At 60.8% G+C, this 27,670-nt stretch overlaps 3 protein-coding genes across 4 annotated transcripts in view; 1 reads left to right on the plus strand and 2 right to left on the minus strand.

The window, feature by feature from the left end:
- The window catches only part of LOC117888961 (synaptonemal complex central element protein 1-like), a 53,041-nt gene extending 45,899 nt beyond the window's left edge, over positions 1-7,142 (minus strand). Inside the window, exons 1-9 of the mRNA XM_034792759.1 lie at positions 7,069-7,142; positions 6,105-6,167; positions 5,638-5,697; positions 4,724-4,798; positions 4,383-4,430; positions 3,645-3,699; positions 3,185-3,274; positions 1,718-1,781; positions 1,194-1,260 (exon numbers count right to left, since the gene is read on the minus strand). Coding sequence (XP_034648650.1) covers positions 1,194-1,260; positions 1,718-1,781; positions 3,185-3,274; positions 3,645-3,699; positions 4,383-4,430; positions 4,724-4,798; positions 5,638-5,697; positions 6,105-6,167; positions 7,069-7,087 — 541 coding nt within the window. The 5' untranslated portion in view covers positions 7,088-7,142. The remainder of the gene's footprint in view (positions 1-1,193; positions 1,261-1,717; positions 1,782-3,184; positions 3,275-3,644; positions 3,700-4,382; positions 4,431-4,723; positions 4,799-5,637; positions 5,698-6,104; positions 6,168-7,068) is intronic.
- Positions 7,143-9,242: 2,100 nt separating this feature from the next.
- LOC117888757 (vacuolar fusion protein MON1 homolog B-like) lies at positions 9,243-21,268 on the minus strand. Of its 2 annotated transcripts, none has more exons than XM_034792456.1 (6): positions 20,421-21,268; positions 16,353-16,457; positions 15,552-15,974; positions 13,731-14,529; positions 11,783-11,930; positions 9,243-10,803 (listed from the first exon to the last, which is right to left on the minus strand). In XM_034792456.1, exons 2-6 carry the CDS (start codon positions 16,435-16,437, stop codon positions 10,585-10,587), a joined length of 1,674 nt encoding a protein of 557 aa, XP_034648347.1. In that variant the 5' UTR covers positions 16,438-16,457; positions 20,421-21,268; the 3' UTR covers positions 9,243-10,584. The 2 variants fall into 2 exon arrangements, with proteins under 2 accessions (XP_034648347.1, XP_034648346.1); XM_034792455.1 differs by lacking the exon at positions 20,421-21,268 and adding an exon at positions 17,761-18,330.
- A 195-nt stretch (positions 21,269-21,463) lies between these two features.
- Positions 21,464-27,670, plus strand: part of PTPN18 (protein tyrosine phosphatase non-receptor type 18) — a gene marked incomplete at its 3' end in the record, with an annotated part of 23,463 nt that continues 17,256 nt past the window's right edge. Inside the window, 3 exon segments of the mRNA XM_034792458.1 lie at positions 21,464-21,620; positions 26,566-26,674; positions 27,435-27,511. Coding sequence (XP_034648349.1) covers positions 21,552-21,620; positions 26,566-26,674; positions 27,435-27,511 — 255 coding nt within the window.

The raw sequence follows: 27,670 nt of genomic DNA on the forward strand, positions 1-27,670 counted from the left end.
AGCAAGCTGCAGAGCCCGAGCCTGACCTGGTGCTCTGTGCTGCACAGTGGCATGGTTGGCTTCAGCCGGGCGGCGCAGCTGTAGCACCGCCAACCACCGGTGCTCCAGGTAGCGGGGTAAGAGGGCAGGAAGCGAGGGGGTTGGTTAGAGGGCAGGGGAGTTCGGGATGGTGGTCAGGGGTGTGGATAGGCAGGGCCGGCTTTAGGAAGTGCGGGGCCCGATTCGAACAGTTTCGACGGGGCCCCGACAGGGATGACTAAAAAAAAACCACACACACCACCTTAAAAAAAAACACGTGGGGCTTGTACTCACCGGGCCGCACTCCAGGTCTTTGGCAGCGGGTCCTTCACTCGCTCCGGGTCTTTGGCGGCACTTTGGTGGTGGGTCCTTCAGTGCCGCCGAAGACCCGGAGCGAGTGAAGGACCCGCCGCCAAAGACTAGGAGTGCGGCCCGGTGAGTACAAGCCCCACGTGTTTTTTTTAAGGTGGTTTTTTTTTTTTAGTCATCCCTGTCGGGGCCCCGTCGAAACTGTTCGAATCGGGCCCTGCACTTCCTAAAGCCGGCCCTGGTGTCGGGCGCTGGCCAGACCCCGACCGAGATCAGGGCCCCGTCGTCCCGGGCACTGCCCAGACCCCGACCGAGATCAGCGCCCCGTCGTGTCAGGCGCTGCCCAGACCCCGACCGAGATCAGGGCCCCGTCATGCCGGGCGCTGCCCAGACCCCGACCGAGATCAGGGCCCCGTCGTCCCGGGCGCTGCCCAGACCCCGACCGAGATCAGGGCCCCGTCGTCCCGGGCACTGCCCAGACCCCGACCGAGATCAGCGCCCCGTCGTGTCAGGCGCTGCCCAGACCCCGACCGAGATCAGGGCCCCGTCATGCCGGGCGCTGCCCAGACCCCGACCGAGATCAGGGCCCCGTCGTCCCGGGCGCTGCCCAGACCCCGACCGAGATCAGGGCCCCGTCGTGCCGGGCGCTGCCCAGACCCCGACCGAGATCAGCGCCCCGTCGTGCCGGGCGCTGCCCAGACCCCGACCGAGATCAGGGCCCCGCCGTGCCAGACGCTGCACAGACCCTGACCGAGAGATGGTCCCTGCCCCCAAGCGTCTGCACTCCAAATAAACAAGACAGCCCCAAGGGAGGATTATTCTGCCCGTTTTACAGCTGGGAACTGAGGCCCAGAGAGATTCATCACCTTCGCTCAGCAAACGTTCCTTGCTCTCGGCCATGCTGCAGATCTCGGCAGCCAGCTTCTCCATGCTCTAGGAGGAGGCGGAGGGAATTCACCACAGAGCACGCTGCCATGGGGAGGAGGAAGTGTCTGGGGTGGGGGCGTCCAGGGGCTTCCCTCACACCAACCCCCCCTGGTCTCTGAGGGGAGACGCAGCTTGTACCAGCTAAAGGGTAGTTCCCCTGCCCCCGCAGGCCTTATATCAGGGCCCTACCCCTAATGCTGCCACAGCGAAACACCGTGGACACCCTTGGCTTCTGCTAGCACCGAGTGTCCTCAGCCCCTGTCCTGGCTCCCAGCCCCCCTCAAAGCCAGGAATCCCGGCTCCCAGTCAGACTCTCTGCTCTAACCCACTCCCTCCCACACATGCCCAGGTCCCCTCCCAGTAGGGTTGTGTCCCACAGTCTGTCCCAAGGGGGCGCTCCCTTGGACCCCACCCCCAGGCCACTTGGCCCAGCAACAGCCCGGGGGACCCCAATGGCTCTTACGTGGCACTCCTGGAGGCTCTTGTGCTTCTCCATCAGCTCGTCTAGCTGCTGCTCAAATTCCAGCCTGGAAACAACAGGGGGTGAGGGGCTGCCATGGGGCAGAGAGAGCGGCTGGGGTGCAGGGAGCGTGGAGTTCTGCGCACAGCAGAAACACACACACACACACACACACACACAGAGCAGGGTTCATCCCCTCCAGCAGGGGGCAGCAGGGATACACACACACACAGCACACGGCTCAGCCCCTCCAGCCGGGATACACACCCACACACACAGCACACGGCTCAGCCCCTCCAGCAGGGATACACACACCACACGGCTCAGATCCTCCAGCAGGGGGCAGCAGGGATACATACACACACACCACACGGCTCAGCCCCTCCAGCAGGGACACACACACACACACACAGCAGAGCTGGTCCCTCCAGCAGGGGGCAGCAGGGACACACACAGAGTGCGTTACATACAGTGCAGTACATGTACGTCCCTGCCGCTCCCTGCTGGAAGAGATGAGCCCTGCTCTGTGTGTGTATGTGTGAGTGTGCTGTAGGGTGACCAGATGTCCTGATTTTATAGGGACAGTCCCAATATTTCGAGCTTTTTCTTATATAGGTGCCTATTATCCCCCACCCTGTCCCAATTTTTCACACTTATCTGGTCACCCTAGTGTGCAGGTGTGAGTGTGTGTGTCCCCCTTGCTGCGGGGGATGAGCCCTGCTCTCTGTGACTATGTGTGTGTGTGTCCCCCTGCTGTACCCCGCTGGAGGGGATGAGCTCTGCTGTGTGTGTGTGTGTGTGTGTGTGCGCGCGCTTGTGCGCCCGTGTGCTGTGTGTGTGAGAGAGACAGAGAGGGATGCTAAGGGCTGATTCACCCCCCAGAGTGACTCTACTCCCTCTGGTGAGCAGGCGCTGGCAAGCGAGGGCCTGTGGCAAAGCCGGGACTGCCTAGGGTGAGCACTACCGCCTCTGCACTGTGGGCCTGGCAGCTGGTTAATGATTGGTCGTTAATTTCCCGGACAGAACAGGAACACGCCCAGGGAGTGGAACCCGCAGCAGAGGCTCAGGCTGCAGGAGGGAGCCACCATCACACACCTAGGCCAGGTGGCTAGTGGACAAACTGGGGTGTGCAACCCCGGTCTCTCTCGGAGCGCTTGCCCATGGCTCGGCCTGGCTGGCACACAGGGGGCTGCCCCAAGGATGGATGCCCCGGACCCGCTAAGGGATCGACTTTGAGGATCGGGCTGCCATAGATCTCACGGAGAGAAGGGAGCATCTAGACTCGGTGCAGCGGGATATCCCAGAATGCACTGCCCACTCCTGCTCATTGCCCGTTGTGCTGGGTGCTGTGCACGACACGTGCCCATCTCCAGGGCACCGGGGGTGGGCGGGGGGTTGGAGCGGTAGCAACGCCTGCCTACAGAGCTGGGGGTCCCGCGTTCAGTCTGCTGCCGGGGGGCCGGGGGGTACCTCTGTTTCCTCTGCTTCAGCTTCTCTTCCTGGATCTTCGCCATCAGCTCCTCGATGCTCTGCTTCCGCTCCTGGGACAGCGTCTGCTGCCTGCATGGGGCGAACAAGGGCGGCCCAGCCAGTGAGCCTGGGCGGCCTGACTCCCAGACGAGGGGACGAGGCTATCGCCCGCGGGGGATCCCAAGCCACCTTCCCCAGGTGAATCTACTCAACCCCCGCACGTGGGCAGAGAAGCGGAAACACCTGGCCCAATATCAGGGCGTGACATGAATAGAACCCAGGTGTCCTGGCTCCCACCCCCATCTTCCCCCGCTCTAACCACTAGACCCCACTCCCCTACCAGAGTTGAACCAAGGAGTCCTCTCTCTGTATAGTTTTCTGTGTCTCTCAGTCTCCATCTAAATCCCCATACACACCCCTCCATCTGTCCACCCCTCCCTCCTGCCCTATCCCCTCTCACCGCTGGGCCTCGGCCTCTGTCTCCTGACAGCGGAGCTGCAAGGTCCGCAGGACCTCTGGAAGGGACACACATGTTAGTGCTGGGGACACGGCTCCCAGAGAGACACCGCGCGCTGATCCCTGCTGGGGCCACCCCACTCCCCATGGGGTGCTCACTCCGGACATGGGGGACCCTGGTGTGAGGGAGGGGGAATGGGGGGCACACAGAAGGCCTGGGATGGGGGGAATCGGTGAACCCTGGTGTGAGGGAGGAGGAATGGGGGGCACACAGGGGCTCTGGGATGGGGAAAATCGGGGAACCCTGGTGTGAGGGAGGGGGAATGGGGGGCACACAGGGGCCCTGGGATGGGGGGAATCGGGGAACCCTGGTGTGAGGGAGGGAGAATGGGGGGCACACAGGGGCCCTGGGATGGGGGGACTCGGGGGACCCTGGTGTGAGGGAGGGGACAAAGGGGATACACAACACCCCTGGGGGCACACAGCACCCCTGGCAGGGGAGAGAAGGAGCAGAGAGGCAGGAAGTCTCTGAAATAGAGGGGATTGGTGGGGGGCCCACGGGGAGTTTGGGGGGCAGAGGTGGTTAAGGCTGGAGCCCACTGCTAATGGTAACGCCCGTCTCTTCTCAAGTCCGTCTCCTCCGTGGATCTCAAAGCGCGAGACCAAAGCGGTCAGTGCCTTTCTCCCGGCTGTCCAGCCCGTCCTTGTGTCACTCCGCGGCCCGCTAAAGGCCTGCTCTCACCTTGCTTCTGGCTGCAGATTTCCTCCAGGTTCGACTTCTCTTCGTTCACTGCAAGAGAATGGAGGGGGGAACAACGAGGCTGGGGGCTCATGTCCTCCGGGTTCGGGGATGTGTCTCACCGGCGCTAGGGAGTGGGTCCAGCCCCCCGCAGCATGCAGCTGGGTAGCGAAGTAGCCCGCGGTGCAAAGGAGCCTGCTCCAAGAGAGCTCAGAAAATGCTGTGGCCCAAATCCTTAACGGGATTCGGTGCCTAGGGGAGTTAGGCACCGGTGAGACTCTGGGCCAAAGACCTGAGGCGCAACATGAGCCGCAGGGAGTGGTGCTGGGGTGGGGGTGACTTACGCTCCTCCAGCTCTGCCTGCAGTTCCTCGCTGCGCGCCTTCCCATCCTGCAGCTCCCGGCTCAGAGCCTGCTTAGCTGCGGAGACACCAAACGGGTTAGGGGTGAGGGTGTGCGGAGGGGGGGTGTCTAAGGGGCTGGAGCAGTGGTGTGTGGGATGAGGTGGGATGGATGGATAGATAGATAGATGGAGAGGTGTGTATGGGGATGGATGGATAGTGGGGGGTGTATGGGGATGGATGGGCTGGTGTGGGGTTGGAGGGAGGGAGGGAAGGGTCAGTAAGGGGATGGATAATGCAGGGGGTGTACGGGGAGGGGGGAGGGGTCAGTATGGGGATGGATAGTAAGGGGGGTTGGATGGACGGAGGGAGGGAAGGGGCAGTAAGGGGATNGGACGGAGGGAGGGAAGGGGCAGTAAGGGGATGGATAGTAAGGGGGGGTGGAGGGAGGGAGGGAGGGGTGGGTATGGGGATGGATAGTGGGGGGTGTACGGGGATGGATGGAGGGGTCAGTATAGACCTAGAGAACTATAGGAAGGTAGGTATACATGAGGATGGATGGATTATATAGATCCCTGCATTACCAAGGGCCTGAGTCTGATTTCAGCCCCACTGGGGGAAATCCAGAGTCCCTGCTCTGAAGTCCAGGGGTCGTTTACACGCCACTTTCAAAGCCGTGGAAGCTAAACCGGACAACGGCCTCTGCTCCTGGGGTCGGCGCATCCCCCGGCGGGTGCAGCAGCTTGGCTTTGGGGGTACAGTGTGTGTCCCCATGTAAACGGACTGTCAGTGAGAGCAGAATCTAGCCCCTGCTAGACACTGGGGGGCCCAGGAGCAGGGGGGCATGGCAGTAAGGGCTGCTGGGGGAGTGGGCTGTAGCCCCGTGTGCTCCGTCCCCCTGCCTTCCCCTCCCCTCACCTCGCTGCAGTCTGCTGATCCTTCCTACCAGGTCGTCCATTCGGGGCTCCAGGGTCCTTGCTGCAGAGAGAAGGAGAAGGATATGCCCGGTTGGGTTCCTAACACTCATCCTTCACCCTAGACTCTTTTGAGCGTGCTTGGGAGGAGAGGGGTTATTCCTGCCTTCACTTAAAGGGGGAGGGGAAACTGAGGCACAGAGACGTGACACAGAGAGTCATTAGTACAGCCTAGAAAAGGACAGTCCCCTTTCACAGACTCTGACAACTAGACCCCACTCTCCCCCCGAGCTAGGGATAGAACCCAGGAGTCCTGGCTCCCAGCCCCCTCCCCTCCCAGAGCTGGAGAGAGAACCTGGCTCCCAGCCCCACAAGCTCTAACCCCTAGATCCCACTCTCCTCCCAGAGCTGGGGAGAGAACCCCGGAGTCCTGGCTCCCAGCGCTAACCACCAGACCCAGCTCCCAAATACCATCCTGCAGTTGTTTCACCAGCAACAGCAGCTCCTCTGCCTTGGGTGCAAAGTCGCTGGGAACTGGGAAGAAGAAGACAAAAATCAAAGGAATTGCTTTGTTGTACAGAAAATTCAGCTCAAGCTTGTAACTGGGCTTTCTAGGGGGATTTATCCACCCCTTGGTGTTCAGGAGAAGGGCACTGTGGGGTTGACACAGATTTATCCGGCCCACAGTATGAGGGAGAAAGGCATTGTGGGATTGCCATGGCGAGAGGGAGAAGGCATTGTGGGATTGCCGCCCCATGGCGTGAGTGACAAGGTTACTGTGGCATCGCTGCCCCATGGCATGAGCAAGCAAGGCACTGAGATCACTCTCCCCTTGGCGTGAGCGAGCAGGGCACTGTGGGATCACTCCGCTGGGGGAGCGGGGAGTTACGGGATCACCCCCCTTGGCATGAGCGAGCAGGGCATTGTGGGATCACTCCGCTGAGGGAGCGGGGAGTTACGGGATCACCCCCCCTGGCATGAGCGAGCAGGGCATTGTGGGATCACTCCGCTGGGGGAGCAGGGAGTTATTGGATCACCCCCGTTGGCGTAAGCGAATAGGGCACTGTGGGATCACCCTCCTTGGCGTGAGCGAGCAGGGCACTGTGGGATCACACACACACCCTTGGCGTGAGTGAGCAGGACANCAGGGCACTGTGGGATCACACACACACCCTTGGCGTGAGTGAGCAGGGCACTGTGGGATCACACCCCACACATTCCGCTGGTGGCATGAGGGAGTGGGAAGTTGTGGGATCATCCCCCTTGGGGTGAAGAACAAAGGGATTATGGGATCGCACACACACACACCCTTGGTGTGAGCAAGGGCATTGTGGGATCACCCAGCTGGAGGCATGAGAAAGACGGGCATCGTGGGATTGCCATGAGTTATCCACCCCATGGGGGCCATTCCCCCTCTGCCCCATCTTCCCCTCACCCTGTTTTCTCCCCTCCATGGCCCTATGTGCCCAGAGAAGTGTGGGGCGGGGGGGGGCCTTAACACAGGCGCCTATTCACCCCCCTGGAGGGAGGGGGAGCCTTGAAACTCCCCAGCCCCTCCCGCGCTTTCTTTTCCCGCCGTTTTCCAACGGTTGCTGCGGCCCCCCCCCTGCCCCCCCCCCCCCCCCGCCCCCAGCCGGGCTCGTGCGCTGTGTTTACCACCTGCCAGGGCCCCGCCCCTCCCCTTGGAGAAGGGGGAGGGGCTAACCCCTCACTGGGGTGCAAGGCTGGGAACCAGGACTCCTGGGTTCTCTCCCCAGGTCTGGGAGGGGAGTGGGGGCTAGTAGTTAGAGCGGGGGGGCTGGGAGCCAGGACTCCTGGGTTCTCTCCCCAGCTCTGGGAGGGGAGTGGGGGCTAGTAGTTAGAGCGGGGGGGCTGGGAGCCAGGACTCCTGGGTTCTCTGCCTGGCTCTGGGAGGGGAGTGGGGTCCAGGGGGTTAGAGCGGAAGGGGGGGGCTGGGAGCCCGGACTCCTGGGTTCTCTCCCCACCTCTGGGAGGGGAGTGGGGTCCAGGGGGTTAGAGCGGGGAGCTGTGTACAGTAACCCCAGAGCACGGGTTCCAGGGCTGCTCTTCCCTTGTCCCAGCCCACAGACTCATCCTGTCCCTCCTTGATTATCATTTGCATGGGCAGGCCTGGATTTCATCCATTCTCCCCTCTCTGCTTCGGACAGGGGTGGGGGAAACCTTCAGAGGTCCCTGGGCTCCACCATGTGGATGTTTCTGTACTTAGCACCCGGGGGGGGCTCCCCCCACGGGGATGGCATTTGGCTTGGGTAGATGGCAGGGGGTGAGGCGGTCTAACGATTGGCAGGTGATGAGCAAGGGCCAGCAGCGTCTGGACCAGGGCCTAGCCCGCTCCTGTACCTTCGGGGCCAGACAAGGGCAGGAGCGGAGCTACAGGCAGCCAGACATTGTTTATTTCAGCCCCCAACCCATGCTGGTGGACTTGAGGTGCAGTCAGTCTTGGGAGAAGTGCTGGACCAGACCTCTCTGAGCAGCAGCTGCCTTCCCACCGCCGGTCCTGCTCCCGCTGCAGAGCCCACATACATAGCTTGCGGCAGGGTGCAAGCGCGGGCTGCATCTTAAAATAACACCCCCCTGAGAGGCTCACCTTGGTATTTTGGACTCTGGCCGTCCCCAGGCTTCTATTTGCAGCGTTGTAGCAGCAGGGTTAAGTGTGAGGCCTGGGGGTGAAGCGAGTGCAACGGGTATCTTTATTTCTGCACAGCAGCTCTCTGCACCACATCACCACTCGCAGACTGGAAGCATCAACATCAGTTCACAGCCTGCGGTCCAGGCAGCCAACCCCGCCCCCAGAAACAGCTGTGAATATCACTCTGTAATGACCCTTCTACCATGCCTCGCTGCTCCCTTTCCCCCTTGAAGAGCACCTGAGCTTGAAGCCTTTCACACGCTCCTTATGGGATAAATGGAGTGACCATGTGCTAGGAACTGCTTGGCAGGCCCTCTGCTGCCATAAAGTCACATCCCTCCCTTGCCAGCAGCCAAGCAGTACTCACTTAAAACAATGGAGGCTGGGCCCAGAAGCTATAGTTCACGGGTGGAACATGCTAGCACCAGACCCATCTCCGCTTTGTACCTGCTGAACGAGCCCAAAGTACTGCAGCAGGCGCTGAACTGCAGTTGCTTCTGGGGTGGAGCATGGCAGTGGTGTTGGCAGCAGAGAGGACCACAGCCCACAGTTGGCATAATACTTAGATTTGAGATAAAAAAATAAACACCGCCAGGCAGCATTAGAGTACCTGATGGTTGAGTGGAACACAGCAGGAAGAGAAGGGGATTCTGGAGGACAAAAATGGGCAAAGTGAAATTGGGATCCCGTCTTTCCAAAAAGGAGAATGCTGCAGGGATGGAAAATGCCAGCCTCAGGCAGAGGGTTAGCGTGACAACCCTCTGGACCAGGGCCACTGTGGGCTAGCTCCGCTGTGACCTGACGTCTCCAGAGATGAGAATTAAAAGATTGGACCTCTCCCCTGCATCCAACTGACATAAGCTCATTGGGGCCAAGGCAATACACCTAGCATTTAGAAAGCCCCAATTCCCCCTTCTCTTGACAAGATCTTTTGTGCTGGCCAGCGAGCAAGACAGATGTACCCTCATCAAAACAACTTTTTAATAAGACTTTGATTCTCAGTTGAACACGCCAGCCCGAAAGAGACCTCATTTGACAGACAGCCAAGATGGTTCTAGGCACAGCGCGTCATGCATATGAAAACTGTTTCTGCTTCCCCAACCCCATCAGGTCTCACTGGAGCAGCTAAACGCAAGTTAAAAGGAGACGCAGGTAGGGGCTGGCTCTCCAGAGGCATGGGATGATCTTCCTGCGAGAAACAGACCCAGCGGATTCTGGGTCAATCCCGCTGCAAATCAATAGGTCTAAGGCCACAGGAGAGCAAACAGCCCTTCCTTCTAGCAACCAGGATGGACAAGGAGACTGAAAAGTGGGACGGGGCAACCCAGTTAACTTAGCACAGATGTCACCGGCAAAGGAGGGAGGCAGTTCGTTGCTTTCAAAGAGCATTTCAACACTTCCTGTGAAAGGATCTGCCTTTCCAAAGGGAACGTTAAATTAATACGGGCAGGGGAGAGTGCATTGGTGCAGGCGCTAACGAACACGACCAGCCCAGGGAGGGAGAACACAATACAGCGGCATCTCCAACACCCACTTGCAATTTATAGCATCGAGAGAAGCACGTGCATGGCGGGGGATGAGGGAGTAATCTCCTTCCCACCGCACATACAGCTATGTCTCAAGACACAGCGGCCAGTTAAATCAATTGGCAAACATGAGCCGCCAACCTCCAGGCGCCTGCGAGAAATCTAAGTTCATTCCAGGCCCAGGTTTTTAAAGAGCAGAGGATGTGGAAAAATGGTTTCAAAGCAGGTCCGGCTCCGATGCCCAGGGCGCAATTCGCCACAATTCATCCAAAAGAAAGAGAAACACAATCACAGCCCATTTCATAGGGGCCTGCGGCCGATCCACACCAGGAGGTGGAAAGCAGAGGCTCCGGGGAAGGAACCGCGAACAGCTTCTGTCAAGGAGATGGAACAAGCCGCACCCAACCCCAGCTCCACCATGCAGGTGGAGTCCTTCGGTACAGGCTTATGCGAGCCAGAATGTAAGCTCGCCACCCGCCTCTGCGCCCCACGTCAGCTTGGAGCACGAGGCCCAAAGTGAAACAAACCCCCCACTCCGGCTTCCCCAACAGAGGCTCGGAGATACGAGTAGGCCAATAAATAAGACAGGCAGATAACCACGTGTCGTGTCGCCACCACCCCAGAAGGAGCCGGCCAAGCCTGAGCCAGCTCCTAGAGAGTGTGGTTTCTCGGGAGGGGGGGTCCCCGATCTCCCCTTCAAAGAGGAGAAGGGATTTCCCCCAAGTTATCCAATCACCAGTGAAATACAGGGGCCTCGGGTGAAGCAGGTTCAGGCTTAGAGGCCAGCAAAAAATCCGTTCTCCGCGCCATCGGGCCGGCCCCCCTTGGCGCCCTTCCCAGGGTTGGGCGTAGTAGAGTACTTTGGGGGGTAGCGAATGAAGAGCCGGTCCTCCTCCTTCTTGATCCAGCGCAACAACTTGGTGAGGACATTGATGGCGCCGGCCTTGGTTACCAGGGGGCTGAAGCAGGTGTATAGCTCGAACTTACTGGTGACCTGAGAAGGAGAACGTGGAAAAAGGACAGGTCAATCCATCCTCTCCCCAATACCTGGCACTGTCTTGTCTCTTGTCCTCCCTCTCCAAACCTGCTCCCCAAGCTTCTTCTCATCACTAGCCCTGAGGGAGGCAGCACAAGCTTTAAACCTCTATGGAGCTGTCAGCATGACAGCCAGAAGCAGCATGAGCTATCTGTTCCAATGGGGCGCGTGTTCACTCTGAAACCTACTGATGTTTGGTTAAAACCCAAGCACATCGCTGCCGATCACGTGAGTGGACACATCACACTAAGGTGCATATCCCAGTCACATCCCTCAGTAGTCTGGGAATTCTGCAGCATATGGGGCCTTGACGCTGGAATTCTGGGAACGAGCAGCCTGAACCATTTCCCCCAGCTATCCAGGCGGGACTGGTCTGGGCTTGGTGATCACTTCCCACGCCAGGCACCACTGTGCTTCCTGCTAGGAGAGCAGGAATGGGCCAAGTGCAAGATAGAAAGGACACAGCAGGAAGTCCCACCCTCCTCACCCTAGAGTATTACTGAGACAGGAAGTGGTCTCTCCCAAGCCCCCAGCCAACACCAGGTGAAGGCCCAGGCAATCTAGGCTCATGCCTAAGGGCGATTGCTAGATTCATGTGATCACAGCAGCAGCTCAGCTTTCTGTTACGAATAGAGTAAGTATCTCACCCTCCTAGTTGAGAAGAAAACCTTGAAATCATAAACCAAGTGTCGCAAAGGCAGCGACACTGCCTGAGTCTGCAGAAGGCCTGAGCCCATCACTCCAACTTGGGGGAAATTGACACATGTGTGAGTGATGCTGCCTGAGTTTGCAGAGAGCCTGAGCCAATTGCGGTGAGTGAGTAGTAGGGGGTCCTCCTGCCTCTCTTGGGGAGGAAGAGGAGCCCTGCTGCTCCTCTGGGGAGATGAGGGCCCATGACCCTGCCCCTCCAGATGCCTTGATCTGTGCCCTGCCTTACCCAGGCGAGTAGCGTCTCCTTCTCGGCCACATGGTAGATGAGGCGCAGGGGGCGAGAGGTGCTGTGAATGCGGCTGTGCAGGTAATGGTAGAGGTCAAAGAGCCGGTGTTGCTCCTCCTCGCTGCAATACGGCCCCTCCAGCTCTGGGCTGCGGGGGCAAGAGACGCCAGAGGAGGGGGGATTAGACACAGAGACCAGGCACCGCCCGCTCCCTGCTGCTACCAGTGTCTTGACCCCGCACCCCACAGAACGCTGAACTAGAAGGAAACCTAGGAACAGCTGGAGCACGAGCCCATCTAGCGCGGCATCTTGGCTAGCAGAGGAACCCCAGAGGAAAGAGCTTCCCAGCCCCCAGTGATTAGCGCTTGCTCACTGCCGAAATCCAGCTCCCTCCGGGGTCGGGCCCACCCTGCCAAAACCCTGCCTTTGGTTTGAGATCTTCCAGATACTCCTGGGGCCTGCAGGGCTGTCAGCACCAGTATCCTGTGGCAGGGAGTCCCACCAGCTAACACGAGGGACCTGTAGAAGCCCACAGCTGGCTTTGACCCCTGGTGGTTCACGTGACAGGCCTTTGTTCTGGCACTACAAGGCAGGGAGGATGAGAGATCCCGACCCTATTGCAGTATTTGGTATACAGCTAGCCGGTCCCCTCATATCAGGGTAGAGGAGCCCATTGTTCTCATCCGGGACGGGGATGAGGTACCAGGGAAAGGCGGACCCCCATTCTGATCCGGGACGGGGAGGAGCTACCCGGACAGGCGGACCCCCATTCTGATGTGGGGGAGAAACACTTGCCCTGACTAACGAGGTGTATCGTGAGCCAATCACGTCTGTTTCAGGCTGTGAACAAGCAGTTCAGAGACCCCGATTCCATGCCAAGTCCAGCTGACAGGAAGAATGGTTGTGTGGGGTAAAGCGGTTCGTTAAGTGCCCTACACTGACCCGTCCCACCCTGGCACAAGCTCTCAGCTGCAATCCCCACTGCCCCCCAGCAGAGGGGTCTAGTAGTGTAGAGTACAGGGGCTGGGAGCCAGGACTCCTGGGTTCTATCCCTGCCGTTTTGAAACAGAAGAACTTGCCTCGGTTTCCCCATTTATAACACACGGACGGTGTCACCCATTCTTTTTCGGGGGCACTGGGAGGTTCTTGATGTCAGAGCTCCCCTCCCCTGGCACTGAGCTACCCGCACCATTCCCCCACGTGATGGTACTGCCGAGGCCCCTGAATTCCCAGCATGCCCTGGGCCACCTCCGCCCCCGTGATCCCCACAAGCAGCCAGTCTCACACACATGCCGCCTTGTTGGGAAGCACATGACGTGCCCTATTTAAAGCCGGGATTGCATAAGGCTGGCTTAATTCGTCCCGGAGCCGCGGGGGGAGAGGGAGGGCAGCTGTCTGTTCGGGAGGCTGTCTGTCCAGCTGGCACATCCCAGCCGTCCTCCGTTGCAGTGACCACAAAGCGCTCTCCAGGCTGCACCTGGGGCTGAAACGCAGCTGCCTCTGGGGTGGAGCACACAGCTGCAGAACGCCTGCCCGCAAACTGAGGACAGCTCTACTGACACCTGGCCTACTGCCTGCAGCACGGCGCCCCCTAGTGCCCGGCCCTGACTGCCAGGGGAGAGCGCCCTCTGCCCAGCCCCCCGCCCTGCTCCCCATGGCACGGCGCCCCCCAGTGCCCAGCCCTGACTGCCAGGGGAGAGCACCCTCCACCCCGCTACCCACCACAGAGCGCCCAGGCCAAACTGCCAGGGGAGAGTGCCTCCTGCTGACCCCCCTGCTCCCCGGTGCCCCCTACCACCAGTACCTTGCAGGTACTAAGCACGGCTTAGCATTAGCGTCAGAATTCAAGGCCACCGACACGACCCAGCCTCCCCCACACCAACCCCGATGGCGAAAGCCAGAGCCAAGCACTGCTGCCCCCAGGAGGGCGGCCAGGGTGCCCCGTTACCTGGTGAACTGGGGCAGCTGGCGGTAGTTCTCCGGGATATCCAGCGGCTTGTAGAGGAAGTGCCGCAAGTCGGGCACCCCGACCTGCCCCACGCCATAGGAGGGGCTCTGCAGGCCGCCCGAGAGCACCTGCAGCGAGCCCTGAGTCCGCATGGCCTCCTCCACCCGCTTCTTGCAGTCCGAGACGGCGTAGAAGGACTCCTTGTCGGTGGAGAGCAGCACCAGGCACACGGTGCACTCCGCGTCCAGGTAGGAGATGTAGGCGTAAAAGTACCCGTCGGGGTTGAAGCGGGGCAGGCAGATGGGCGTCCAGATCTCCCCGGCCTGGAAGGCCGAGCTGGCCCCGATCAGGTTAAGCAGCAGGTGGAGGTCGGTGGGCTCCAGCCGGCACTCCTCGATCACCGCCCGCTCCTGCACTGCCGTGACTAGCTGGCTGCGGGCCACCAGGATGGAGAAGACCAGGTTGGGGGTGATGGCCTTCTGCAGTAGGGTGCCCAGGGCGTCCCGCAGGGAGGCAGGAAGGGGGAGGCAGCGCACGGCCCCCAGCAGGAAGCCGGGATCCGACTCCACCAGGTTGAGCAGGCGGTCGAGGATCTTCTCGGAGCCAGCCAGCAGGCGCCGCAGGTCGTAGTTCTTCTTGCGCTCGAAGATGCGGGTGATGCTCACTTGGGTCAGCATGCTGAGGATCTGGTAATAGACGTAGAGCAGCTCCTGGCGCAGCTGCTGCTCCGACTGCAGCGTCCGCGACACCGACACCAGCACCAGCGGGCCCTGCTGCACGAACACCAGCTTCCGGTCATCTGGGGCGGAGGGGCGGACATGGAGACAGTGAGATTGCCCTGCTCCCGGGGACCCCCGAGTGCCGCTGCCCGACCCCCTGGGCCAGCCAGTTCCTCGCCCTGGGGCCAGATCGGAGCCGGCACCCCCTAGAGGGGACAGGCCCCATGCCCCATTTCCCGCCCCCCGGGCCAGCCAGTTCCCCGCCCTGGGGCCAGATCGGAGCCGGCGCCCCCTAGAGGGGACAGTCCCCGTGTCCCATTCCAGTGCCCACGAGTCTCCTCTCCATCTGTCACGCCTCACGTATTTCTACACTCTCAGTGCGACGTATCGACCGCCGAGGGCTGATCTCATTACGGCTCCCCTGGGCGCGATTCGTGCATCCCATGCCCAGCGGCACGAGGCAAGGTGTGGGGCCACAGGTCTGCCAGCGTCCCAGCCTCCTCCTCCCGCTAAATCCCCCTAGGCAAGCGCACAGCCTCACACCCCACAGCGGGCTTGCCCAGCACCGACAGGCAGCCACCTCTGGGGTGGAGCGCAGCAGCTGGATAACCGGTGACTAGCTTCCGCCCCTCCAACTGGGACTGCAGTGAGGAGAAATCAGGAAGGTGGAATGGAATCCCCGGCGCCCCAACACCCAGGACTGGGGTCCCCACCTCCACTGCTGGAGGGCAAGTGTTACGGGATTTTTAAGGAATTAATTTATTTGGGTCGGCAGCAATTGCCCCTGTCCAGCCCCCCACCCCACAGCACAGCACCCCCACAGTGCCCGGTCCTGTCCACCAGAGGAGAGCGCCCCCTGCCCAACCCCACAACCCGCTCCCCACAGCACAGCACCACCCAGCGCCCAGCCCTGACTGCCAGGGCAGGGCACCCCCTGCCCAGCCCCCCACCCCACAGCACAGTACCCCCCAGTGCCAGGCCCTGACTGCTAGAGGAGAAGGTCCCCTGCCCCACAGCATGGCACCCCCCAGCGCCCGGCCCTGAATGCCAAGGCAGTGTGCCCCCTGCCCAACCCCTGCCCCGCAGCCCAGCCCGCGCCTACCTGAGTAGATGGAGCGGATGGCGTTGTCGCCGCTCTGGATGAAGGACACCAGCGCCATCATGACGCCCATGGTGGAGGACAAGGCCTCCTCGTTGCCGTAGCGAGAGTAGATGGGCTTGCCGGCCTCGCTCAGCACGAAGATGTGCTTCCTGCGGGCCCGCCAGCTGGCGGCCGTCACGTCCTCGTCGCGGTGCGTGGGAGGGGCCAGGGGGCCCCCTGGCTCGCAGGCCCCCACCCCCAGGGGCCGCCCGAACTCACTCGAGTCCTCCAAGGCATTGTCGGTGGAGGCCGAGTCCGAGAGCTCCTTGTCGCTCGGCTCCTCCTGGGCATCCCCCTGGCCATCAGCCGCTCTCACGGGCCCATTGCTCTGTGGGGCAAGCAGCTCCTCCTGCTCCTCCGGGTCAGCGCTGAGCTCATCCCCCCCTGGGGGGCAAAGGAGAGAGTCACGGAGACGGGAGAGAACACTGGAGTCCTGGCTCTGAGCCCCACTGCTCTAGCCACCAGATCCCACTCCCCTCCCAGAGCCAGGGAGAGAACCCAGGAGTCCTGGCTCCCAGCCCCCCTGCTCTAACCACTAGATCCCTCTCCCCTCCCAGAGCCAGGGAGAGAACCCCAGAGTCCTTGCCCCCTATGTGACCAATTCAGGGGTACTCTCTCTCTGCAATCAGCAGGGCGTCCCCACTGTAGGGTTGGGGGCCCCGGTGACCACAGCCCCACTAATGTCCCTGGCCACAGGATGGAGGACAACCCCACACCTTCCTGTCCCCAGTCTGGGGGGGCGCGCCCCAGGCAGGGACTCACCTGTATCCGTTGGGCACAGCCCGGCCTGCTCCTGGGGCAGCGCCATCCCTTCCCGCGTCGGTGAGCCGGGCTCGCCCGTTGCCATCTCCGCATGCCAAGCAGCACCTGCAGCAGCAAAGTCACAAGAACCCAAGCTCCATGGCTGGAGAGAGAACCCAGGAGTCCTGGCGCCTGGCTCCCCCGCTCTAACCACTAGACCCCACTCCCCTCCCAGAACCAGGCAGAGAACCCAGGAGTCCTGGCTCCCAGCCCCCCTCGCCTTAACCCACTAGACCCCACTCCACCCCCCATGGAGGTGAGAACACCAGACGGACCCAAGTCGCTGTTCAGGCCCGGAGCCACGGCCAGCCCGGGCCGCTCCCAGCAGCCGGCAGGGCAGGGCCAAGCCGGTCAGACCAGCATTAAATCACTAATCGCTGTCACATGCCCCAGCAGCGATGCCAGGCAGGAGCCGGCAGGAAATAGCCCTGTTCACTAATCACCTTCCCACCAGGAGCTTAATGGCACCAAGCTTAGCACAGCAGGGCCGGCAGCACCCCCCTTATAACACCAACGCCCCCTTCTTCACCACCACAGCGCTCCTGGGTGCTGCCCCCCAGCTTCACCACCCCAGAGGGGGCTGCATCTCAGCACCGGGCGAGCCCTCCCCATGTGTTGTTATGTGCGTCTGATCTCCAGCTGACCCACCCCAGAGGGTGCTGCATCTCAGCACAGGGCAAGCCCTCCCTGTGTGTTGTTATGTGCAGCTCTTCCCCAGCTGCCGTGCCCCAGAGGTGGACGCATCTCAGTGCCGGGTGAGCCCTCCCCATGTGTTGTTATGTGCGGCTGATCCCCAGCTGACCCACCCCAGAGGGGCTGCATCTCAGCGCCAGGCGAGCCCTCCCCATGTGCTGTTATGTGCGGCTGTTTCCCAGCTGACCCGCCCCAGAGCTGGCTGCATCTCAGCGTCGGGGGATTCCTCCCCCTGCAGATCCTGGGGATCTTTCACAACGGAGAGCAGGCCAGGCATAGAGGGATGTTGAGATGTCTCCCCTCCGGAGAGGGCAGCTCAGTAACAACAACACATAACGCCCGGCAGGGATGCATCAGGGGCTTCCCTCTCCCCATGTAGCTATGGGGGAGATCTCCCCTCCTCCCCATGGGGCTCTGGGGGGGGTCTCCCCTCCTCCACAACTGGGGGTCTCCCCCTCCCCAATGGCCTCTGGGGGGGGTCTCCCCTCCTCCCCCATTGGGGATCTCCTCCCTCCCCATTGGCCTCTGGGGGGGGTCTCCCCTCCTCCCCCACTGGGGGTCTCCCCTCCTCCCCATGGGGCTCTGGGAGGGTCTCCCCTCCTCTCCCACTGGGGCTCTGGGAGGGTGTCCCCTCCAAACCCACGTGGCAGTAGGGGGGGTCTCCCCCTCCCCTCACCATGCGCGCGCCCGAGGGTCTCCCCTGCGCTCCTCCAGCAGCCTCGATCCCGGCCCCGCGCAGCACGGAACCGAACGCGGGGGGAAAGGGTGGGGCCGGCGGCGCCTCCCTCCAATCACAGGGCGCGAAGCGTGGGAGGCGTGGCCTGGCGTGCCGGGTAGCAGCCAATCAGAGAGCGAGGCGGTGCAGACGCAACTTTGGGCCAGACTGTCACAAGCCTTAGCCAATCAGGGAGCGCAGAGCGAGCCGAAGGGGCGGGTTTCGGAACTGACCCTGCCAATCCCGAGAGGCTATTACCAGACGTCCACCAATCAGAGAGCGAGGTGGGTTTCGACGGCCATCGGGGCAGGGACTGGGGGTGACAGCTGGTCACTGGGCCATGACGTCACCGTGTAACACATGATGCTGGGCTGTGATGTCATCTTAGTGCACTGCGACATCACCACACTCCATTGTTTTGCGAGACACACCAGCGCTGGGCTGCGCCCTTGTGACGTCATGCCGATATATGATGACATCACTGTACTGAGTGATTACATCATGCTACACTGTGATATCATCACATTACATCATGATGTGCTACGACATCCTGGCACCGTGTCATCACCCAGGCACGTTGCACCATCCTCATCCTCTGGGGGGAGCGTGGGACAGCCCCATGACATCATCCTACTGGCTCCTCCCATCAGCCCCCTGCCCCGTGACATCACAGCATGGTGTGTCTGACATCACAATGCTTCTTAGCAATGTCGGAGTGCAAAGCATAACCAATCGATGTTCACCGATTTATTTTTAGTCCTATTTTTTGAAAGACATCTCCCCCTGCCTCTCAAAGACACACACATTTTCTTTGCTCCTATAAACAGAAAGCATTTGCTGCACTGAGAGGTTTTCCCCTCAATAGATTTAGGGCTAATGTTTCTAGGACTCTCTGAAAGGCTAATTTCTCCTGGGGTCTTTTGTTGGGCACTGAGGAAGGAAGCTATGGGGAGCATGTTATTCCCAGGCTGCTCTGTGCATTTGCAATAATTTGCAGACGGGTGCATGCCTGCTCCAGCAGGACGGGGGCTTGGAGCCAGGACTCCTGGGTTCTCTCCTGGCTCTGTGAGGGGAGTGGTGGCTAGTGGTTAGAGCGGGGGGGGCTGGGAGCCAGGACTCCTGGGTTTTTGGAAGGGGAGTGGGGTCTAGTGGTTGGAGCTGGGAGCCAGGACTCCTGGGTTCTGTCCCTGGCTCTAGTCCTCTTCCTCAGAGCAGGGGTTCTCACAACAAAATTTTTAGTGGCCTCAGAATGCAGCTACCAAATCTTGCTGGTGCCACTTTGACAATTTTTCCTAAAATATTTAATTAGCTTTAGGGAAATCAAATAAATATGCACAAATCCAAATCCTTGTGATTTATTTATGTGGGGCTTTTTTTTTTTTTCAATAATCAAATTAATGGACCCTTGTCTCTATTCTTTACTGGACCTAAAGAGAATAGAAACACAAACAAGGTACTTTGCCCATTCTTGTCTTTGTTGTTGTTGTTTCTTTTGCTATTTTTTTTAAAGACTTGTTAGCTAGTAAGTTGCTGCTGTGAAAAGTGACACTTGTATGTTCGTATCACTTTTTTCACAGCCTCCCAGCCGGCTACAGAGTCTGCTGTGAAAAGTGATATTAACCAACACACAAATATTATTTTTCACAGCAGACTTGCCCAGCCCCTGCAAGCCTGGGGATATATCATGCCCTGGATGGGGAGTTGGGTAGGGAGGTAGCGGCGGGCGGGGGAGGCAGTGGGGGCTGGGGCGATGGGGGGCAGGGGAGGCAGGGCAGGCAGGGCCAGCACCCCAGCACTGCACAGGTGGGGCCAGAGCCCCAAGGCCGGATCCTATCGCCCGAGCCCAAAGCCCTGTGCATGGGGGATGGAGCCTGGGCCAGAGAAGGTAGCGGGGGGCTAGGATGGATGAGGGAGGGGTGGTGGTGAGCTGGAGGCCGGAGCCCCCCACTGGGGCGGCTGGAGCCGAGGGCCAGAGGAGGCAGTAAGGCCAGAGCCTGTTGCTGCATTGCCAAAGCCCAGGGCTGGAGGAGGCAGGGGGGATCAGGGCAATGGGGGGTGAACTCACGGGCCGCCCCCTGCTCCTTCAGTGTTTGTCTCTCCAGAGGGTGGCAGGGCCCGACCTCTGCTGGTGGCCCCAGGGGAGGGGGGAGCCCCCATCGCTCCCCATGTGGCTGCGGCCGCAAGAAAAGCCCCTGGTGGCCACATGCGGCCACAGTGGCCACATTTGAGAACAACTGAGGCCTGACTCTCAGCCGCCGCCCCCCCCAGCTCTAACCACTAGACCCCCACTCCCCTCCCAGATCCCAGGATAGAACCCAGGAGTCCTGGCTCCCAGCCCCCCCGCTCTAACCATTAGACCCCACTCTCCTCCCAGAGCTGGGGATGGAACCCAGGAGTCCTGGCTCCCCACACCTCCCCCCACCCTCTCTACTACACAAGTCTCCCGTTGCTGTTGTTCCGATCACATTCTCCTCTTTCCAGTTCCTCCCCACAGGTTCCAGGCGAAGTCAGGGTCCTGTGACTTCCCCACAGGGTGGATGTCTCACCCTTGCCACTCAGCCCTTCCCCCAGGCCCCAGCCCCGCTATCCCCAGGAGAAGGCCGGGGCGGGAGACGTGCTACCTGGGTCAGTTCCTCCTTCCCAGACCAGGCCTCTCAGTCTCCCTACGGCCCCGGGTTGCCCTGCTCTTCCGCGTCATACGTCCGGCATGAAAACTAAGGCCTTGATCTCTCCGCAGACCCTGTCCCACAGAGCTGAGGGTGGATCTCCAGTGTCCTGGCCAAATCCAGATGGAGATCCAGATTTAGGGTTCCCTAAGCCCCCTGTGTCATTGAGATACAGAAAACGCCTTCACTTCCTGTCCTAAAGTCCTTTGAGGTAGTGTTATGAATGGCCGTTCCCCACCTGCCCCACACCAGAGGTGGCTGCATCTCAGTGCTGGGCGAGCCCTCTCCATGTGGCGAAATACCCGATATTAATGCCCTGGTCACAGTGGAATTGCACCTGGCACATGTGGTGAGGTTAGTCTCTGCTGCAGGTCATTTCTTGACTGCTGGAAGGTGCACAAAGCCCTGAGCTCAGACACGGGGGCAAAGGCTGAGAATTTACCTTTAGCACCACAGCCGAGGGGTGGTGTCGAGAAGGGGCTGTTATAGGGCAGCTTGGGGGCATTCTGGGGGAGGGGATCCCAGCTGAGGGGATGGGGGGGAAGGATCCCACTAAGGGGTGGGGGGGAAGCGGGCCGGTCCCGAAGAAGGGCTGGCGACTGGCACGCTGAGCCTCGCTCCCCCCAACTGTGGGGCAGGCAGGGACATCCCCAGGAAGCCAGAGGGCTCCGAGAAGGGGAAGGAAACAACCCAGAGCAAAACTACCCACAAACGTATAGCAAAAATTCCACGGGGAGGGCTCGGCCGGCGCTGAGATGCAGCCACCTCTGGGGAAGGGCACACGGGGGGAACAGCCGCACATAACGCCGCTCGGGGAGGGCTCGACCGGCGCTGTTCTCAGCGACCCTGCCCCAGAGGTTGGGGAGATTTCCGGCTTGGGCCGGGCGGGATCCCCCAGGTGAGGATGGGCCCGGACGCCTGGGTTCTCCCAGCTAGGCAGCCGCACTCGCTCCCCTGGCTGGCGGCCCGCCAGGCTCAGGTCCGGGCTCGCCCAACCGGCCCGTTGGGGGGCGGGGACCTCAACTTCCTCTTCAGTCCGCTCCGTCCTGCGTCCTCGCTCCGGCCGCGGGGCAGCCGCTCCGCACGATGGACCAGACGCTGCGGGCGTTCCTGGGCGCCGAGCCCGGCCCGGTCCGGCTGGGCCAGGAGTTCCAGGTGAGGCCGGGCCGCGGGGAGAGCCGAGACCCCGCGCCAGCCCCTGCGCCGCCCGGATCCCCGGGAAATCCCACCCCCAGCAGGGAGAGAACCCAGGAGTCCGGGCTCCCAGCCCCCCACCCCCCGCTCTAAACCTTTAGCCCCCACTCCCCTCCCAGGGCGAGAACCCAGGAGTCCTGGCTCCCAGCTCCCCCCGCTCTAACCCACCAGCCCCCACTGCCCTCCCAGAGCCGGGGAGAGAACCCAGGAGTCCTGACTCCCCCCCCCCCTCCCCTAACCACTAGCCCCCACTCCCCTCCCAGAACCGGGGAGAGAATCCAGGAGTCCTGACTCCCACCCCCCCTGCTCTAACCACCAGCCCCCACTCCGCTCCCAAAGCCAGGGAGAGAACCCAGGAGTCCTGGCTCCCCGCACCACTAGACCCCGCTCCCTCCCAGAGCCGGGGAGAGAACCCGGGAGTCCTGGCTCCCAGCCCCGGCACCCCGCTCTAACGCATGAGACCCCACACTGCCCTCCCGGAGCTGCGCAGGGAACCCAGGCGTCCGACAACCCTCCGCCCGTCTCCAGACCCAGTGCAAGTTTCTTTCTGTAATCATTAATCTGGGGCTTGGGTTTAACTTTCCATTGCTCCCGCCGTGCTCAGAGTTAACTCGTCACCTGCCGGCCTGCAAGAGTCAGAGCTGCAGGGAGCCCGGAGGCCTGGGTCCTCTCCCCGGCCCTGGGAGGGGAGTGGGGTCTAATGGTTAGAGCGGGGGGGGGGGGCTGGGAGCCCGGACACCTGGGTCTTCTCCCCGGCCCTGGGAGCGGAGTGGGGTCTAGTGGTTAGAGCAGGGGGGCTGGGAGCCAGGACTCCTGGGTTCGTTCCCCAGCTCTGGGAGGGGAGCAGGGGCTAGTGGTTAGAGCAGGGGGGCTGGGAGCCCTGGGCTGATCCTATGAGATGCTATTGGACGTCTCGGTTCCGGGTCCCTTGGCGGGTGGCCGGCTCTGTCGCCCATCACTGCCCGGAGCAGTGCAAGTTTTCGGGCCCGGGGCAAGGCACAGCCGAGAAATGGCAAAATCCAGCCAATAGCCGCTCCAGTTTTGCCCACAGGCTTCCCGCACCGCCAGCAGCTTTGTGGGCCCTGGGCATCGCTACAACATTCAGCAGATCCTCCTGGCAGCCAGGGCTGGGTACGGGGCAGGGAGCACCGTGCTGCGGGGCGGGGGCCTGGCCAGGGGGCACTATCCTCCTGGCAGCCAGGCCAGGTCCTGTGGGGCACCGTGCTGTGGGGAGTGGGGCAGGGAATGTTTTCCCCTGGCAGTCAGTGCTGGCCTGAAATCGTTAGTGGGGTGCCCCCTAGGGTCATTACATTTCCCCTCCATCTTGGGGTGACCCCGCCAAACCCCAGCAGACGGATGCTTTCCGACCGCTACATTCCCCATCGTTTCTTCCTGCACACATTTCTAGTGTCACAGTGCAGCTCTCCCCGGCTGCCTCGCCCCAGAAGTGGCTGCATCTCAGTCCTGGGCAAGGTACCGCTGCATCTAGACCGGTCAAGAGCTGGGAATCCAGTGGAAATCAGCCGTTCGGTCTGAGCGATCGATTCAGTCTGAAGGAAATTCCCAGAGTAAAGAATATTCTCTGGTTTGTGTTACTAGCAATCGGGTCATTAAACTGAAGTGAAATTGACTGGGAACCCAAACATGGCATCCACTTTCCCCTTCTGTTTCACTTCTCCCTCCACCCCCCACCCTAACCACTAGACCCTCCCCTCTCCTCCTAGAGCCAGGGAGAGAACCCAGGAGTCCTGGCTCCCAGCCCCATGCCCTCTTCTAACCACTAGACCCCACTCTCCTCCCAGAGCCGGGGAGAGAACCCACAAGAGAAGGGAAGTGGGGGATTCAGTAAGGACAGTCCCTTCTGATAACAGTCTGCGGCTGTTCCCCAGCTCCCCATCCCCAGAGGTGGCTGCATCTCAGCGCTGGGCGAGCNCCCCATCCCCAGAGGTGGCTGCAGCTCAGCGCCGGGCGAGCCGTCCCAGTCACACTCCCCGCTACTCCTTTGCATAACCGCAGCCTGGGAGCAGAAAAGGCCGTGACATAATCCGAAATTCACCTCCACTGGGTCCTGGTGCTGGGTCAAATAGACCCTGTGTTGAGCAGGCACCAAATGCAAATTTCCCCTTATCACTGTGGCTTGTGACATAGCATCGATAGCGCATGAAATAGCCCCTCCTAAAACAGCGGCTGCCTCCTGCAGTTACAAACCACACCGCTTGCTCTCAGTGCTGAGATGCAGCCAGCTCTGGGCCGGGGCAGCTGGGGAACAACTGCACATCACACCATAGTGGGATGGCTCGCCCAGTGCTGAGATGCAGCCAGCTCTGGGACAGGGCACCCAGGGAGCAGCTACGCATAATGCCAGATGGGGATGGCTTGCCCGGCGCTGAGATGCAGCCACCTCTGGGGATGGGGAGCTGGGGAACAGCTGAGATGCAGCTATTTCTGGGGAGCAGCAAAGTTCACTGGCTGTCCCAGTATAAAACAGCAGAAGGTTCTTTTTATAGGCTAGGACTAAGAACCAGGACTCCTGGGTTCCCTCCTCAGCTCTGGGAGGGGTGTGGGGTGTAGCGGATTAGATCAGGGTGCGGCTGGGAGCTAGGACTCCTGGGTTCTGTCAGTGTCACCTTGGCCAGGTCCTGCCTCAACTTGGTGCCTCAGTTTCCCCGGTGGCTTTCCAGAGTCGTGCTGGGAGTGAGTCGGGTGGGGAGGGTTAATTCTGTGCAGCTCCGCGCTGGCCCGTCCTCCCCTCTGCCAGGGAAATGAATTTTCCAGAAGGGACTTTGTTCCCTTGTCTCTCGCCTGGCTTCAGCTGCTGATATAGAAACGTAGCCCAAACCAAATCCCAGCTACCTCCGGGCTGGGGCCAGGGGGGGGGGGGGGGAGGGAAAGTGATGGAAGCCGGCACCCCCTAGTGGGGAAAGGCCCCGTGCCTCACTCCCCACCCCCTAAGCCAGCCACTCCCTTTATTAAATCCCCATCTCATATTCCAGACTTATGTACAGCTGTTTTCATTCCACTGTACTGGGTCTAGAGAGCGGGATGGCTTGACCAGCGCTCAGATGCAGCCACCTCTGGGGCAGGGCAGCTGGGGAACAGCTGTGCATAACGCCGCACAGGATGGCTGACAGGCTCTGCTCCCTTGCTCAGCACAGGGGCTGCTCACCAGCCCTGTGCAGCAGAGCTGAAGTGAAAAGCAGAAGCTACCCCATGGGGTTAGTCAGTCCTGGGAACTGAAAACACGGATCCTGAAAGTGAATGCAACAGTGCGGGGAAATGGACCTCTCTAGGGGGTGCTGTGCTGCGGGGGGGCTGGGCAGGGGGCGCTCTCCCCTGGCAGTCAGGGCCGGGCGCTGGGGGGTGCCGTGCTGCGGGGGCCTGGTCAAATTCCCTCCCCTGATCCCCTGTCTCTCTGCACCCTACGTGGCTAATATCCCCGATGCCCTCCATCCAGAGCTCTGGCCCCCGCACCATCCCCCGCAGGGTACAGCTCAGGGGATCCACCAAGCCGACAACATCCCGGTTGTCTCCCTTTTGCCTCCAGCCGTCGGGACACAGGGGGGAAACTACAAAAAAAATTGCGATGGTGAAAAACCTCCGTCGGCCGGAGAGTTCGGAAGCCGCAGGAGCTTCTCTGCTCCAGATCTTCCCCCTCTGGGTCTTTCTCTTCCCTCTGTCCTTTTGGAAATTAAAAAACCAAACCTAGGGAATGAATAACCAAAAACTGTGTGATTTAGTCAAATCCGGCACTGAGAAGCCAAAAACTGCCCGGGCCGCTCAGACCCAGGTTTTCTCCCCCGCGGTCCTGTTCTTTCTCCTTCCCCCGCCCCACCAAAACTTTTTTTGGGGGAAAAAACGGAGGAAATGATCATCAAAAACTCCGTGACGCGCCCTGATCTCTAATGCAAGAAACTTTTATCTGCTGAGAAGCTGCAGAACCTGCCTGTCTCCTGCTACCTCTTCGTTCCACACCTGCTTTTCTCCAGCCTTAGTCGACAAAACTGTTGCAGCCAAACCTTGGCAACGGAAGAGCACGAACCACCGGGGCGGAGCTGGCGCTGGAGCTGTGGCAAACAGCCCGGCCGCTGGCGGGCTCCAGCTGAGAACTGCCAACTACTGTAAACCCCCCGCCTGCGAAATACTGACCCAGCCACTCCTCCACCCTGGGGCTGAAGGGAGCTAGTGCCCCCTAGAGCCCATCCCCCTGAGCCCTCCATTCCTACCTCCCAGCCCCCCTGCTCTACCCACTAGAGCCCCCTCCCCTCCCCTCCCAGACCTGGGAATAGAACCCAGGAGTCCTGGCTCCCAGCCTCCCCAGCTCTAACCCCTAGACCCCACTCCCCTCCCAGAGCCGGGGAGAGAACCCAGGAGTCCTGGCTCTCATTCTGGAAACAACTCCTGCACAGATTAACTCTCCCTGGAGGGTACTTCCATGGCAGGGGTGGGGTTTTTTTTTCTCCTGCCTGTTCCAGGATGGGCGTGGGTGTGCTCACGCTGGGGCCCAGAGCTGGCAGGACCGGCTGGTCCGCTACTGGCAAGGTCAGAACCAGCCTGTTCCCAAAATAAACCTGACTCCAGTGCTCAGGAATGATCATCCTCATGTGAGCTGTCTCTGTGCCGCGTTATGTGCAGCTGTTTCTCCAGCTGCCCTGCCCCAGAGGTGGCTGCATCTCAGTGCCAGGCTAGTCTTACCCTTGGAGTTTGGGGGTGCTGGAAAGTCTGAGCTGGGAAAAGGGGCTGTGGTCACAGGGAATGGGGTGCCGTATACTTGAGTATTAGGGAGCCAGGGCATTAGCTGTGGGAATCACAGAGCTATCGGCTGCTGGGGTGCTCGCTCAGTCTCCCTGTTTAACCCCGTCTTCTCCACGGCCTCCTAATCCCCCTCCTGTCCTCTCTCTCCGCCCAGGACATCAGGGCCCAAGCCAGCGCCTTCCGGCAGCAACAGGGGTTCTCCGCGGAGGCTGGGGGCAGGAAAGAAAATATCAAGAAGAATCGGTATAAAGACATCCTGCCATGTGAGTGTGGGAGGGGGTTGCTGGCACTGAAATATGCAGTGTTATGTGTAGCTGTTCCCCCAGCTGCCCCACCCCAGAGCTGGCTGCATCTCAGCACCAGAGGAGCTGTCCCTTGTGATGTTATATACAGCTGTTCTCCAGCTGCCTTGCCTCAGAGCTGGCTGCATCTCAGCTCCAGGCGAGCCATTTCCAGGCAGTGTTATGTGTGGCCGTTTTCCCCGGCTGTCCCACCCCAGAGGTGGCTGCATCTCAGGGCCGGGTTTCATAGATTCACAGATTCCCAGGCCAGAAGGGACCATTGTGAGTGTCTCATCTCATCCCCTGTATCCCACAGGCAGGGGTTTTGGCCGCCCCAAGCAGCCAAAACAAAAAACAAACAAACAAACAAAAGCCGCGATCGCGATCTGCGGCGGCAATTCGGCGGGAGGTCCTTCACTCCCAGGCGGAGTGAGGGACCGTCCGCCGAATTGCCGCTGAATACCTGGACGCGCCGCCCCTCTCCGTAGCGGCCGCCCCAAGCACCTGCTTGAGAAGCTGGTACCTGGAGCCGGCCCTGCCCACAGGCCAGAGAACGGCCCCAAAATAATTCCTGGGGCAGAACTTTGAGAAGAACAGCCCAGCTTGATTTACAAACAGCCAGAGACGGAGACTCCGCTGGGCCCCTTGGGGAACTGGCCCCGTGGGTAATTCCTCTCATCGGTCACAATTGGTGCCTTATTCCCAGTCTGAATTTGTCAATCCCTCCCTCTCTCCCCGGCAGATGATCAGACCCGGGTCGTTCTGAATCTCTGCACGGACGAAGGGCAGACGGACTATATCAATGCCAGTTTCATCCAGGTAACCCCCCTCCCTCCGCAGCAGGGGGCGCTCTCCCCTCGCACCAGCACTGGCCCTGCCAATCCAGTGCAGCACTAGGGGCGCTCTGCTGCAGGGGGCGGGTGGGCTCAGTACGGGGCGGATGGGGGGCTCAGCGGGGGGCACTGGGCTGCAGGGGGC

This window comes from Trachemys scripta, chromosome 16 (genome assembly GCF_013100865.1).
Source record: "Trachemys scripta elegans isolate TJP31775 chromosome 16, CAS_Tse_1.0, whole genome shotgun sequence".
In the NCBI taxonomy this organism is placed as follows: Eukaryota; Metazoa; Chordata; order Testudines; family Emydidae; genus Trachemys; species Trachemys scripta.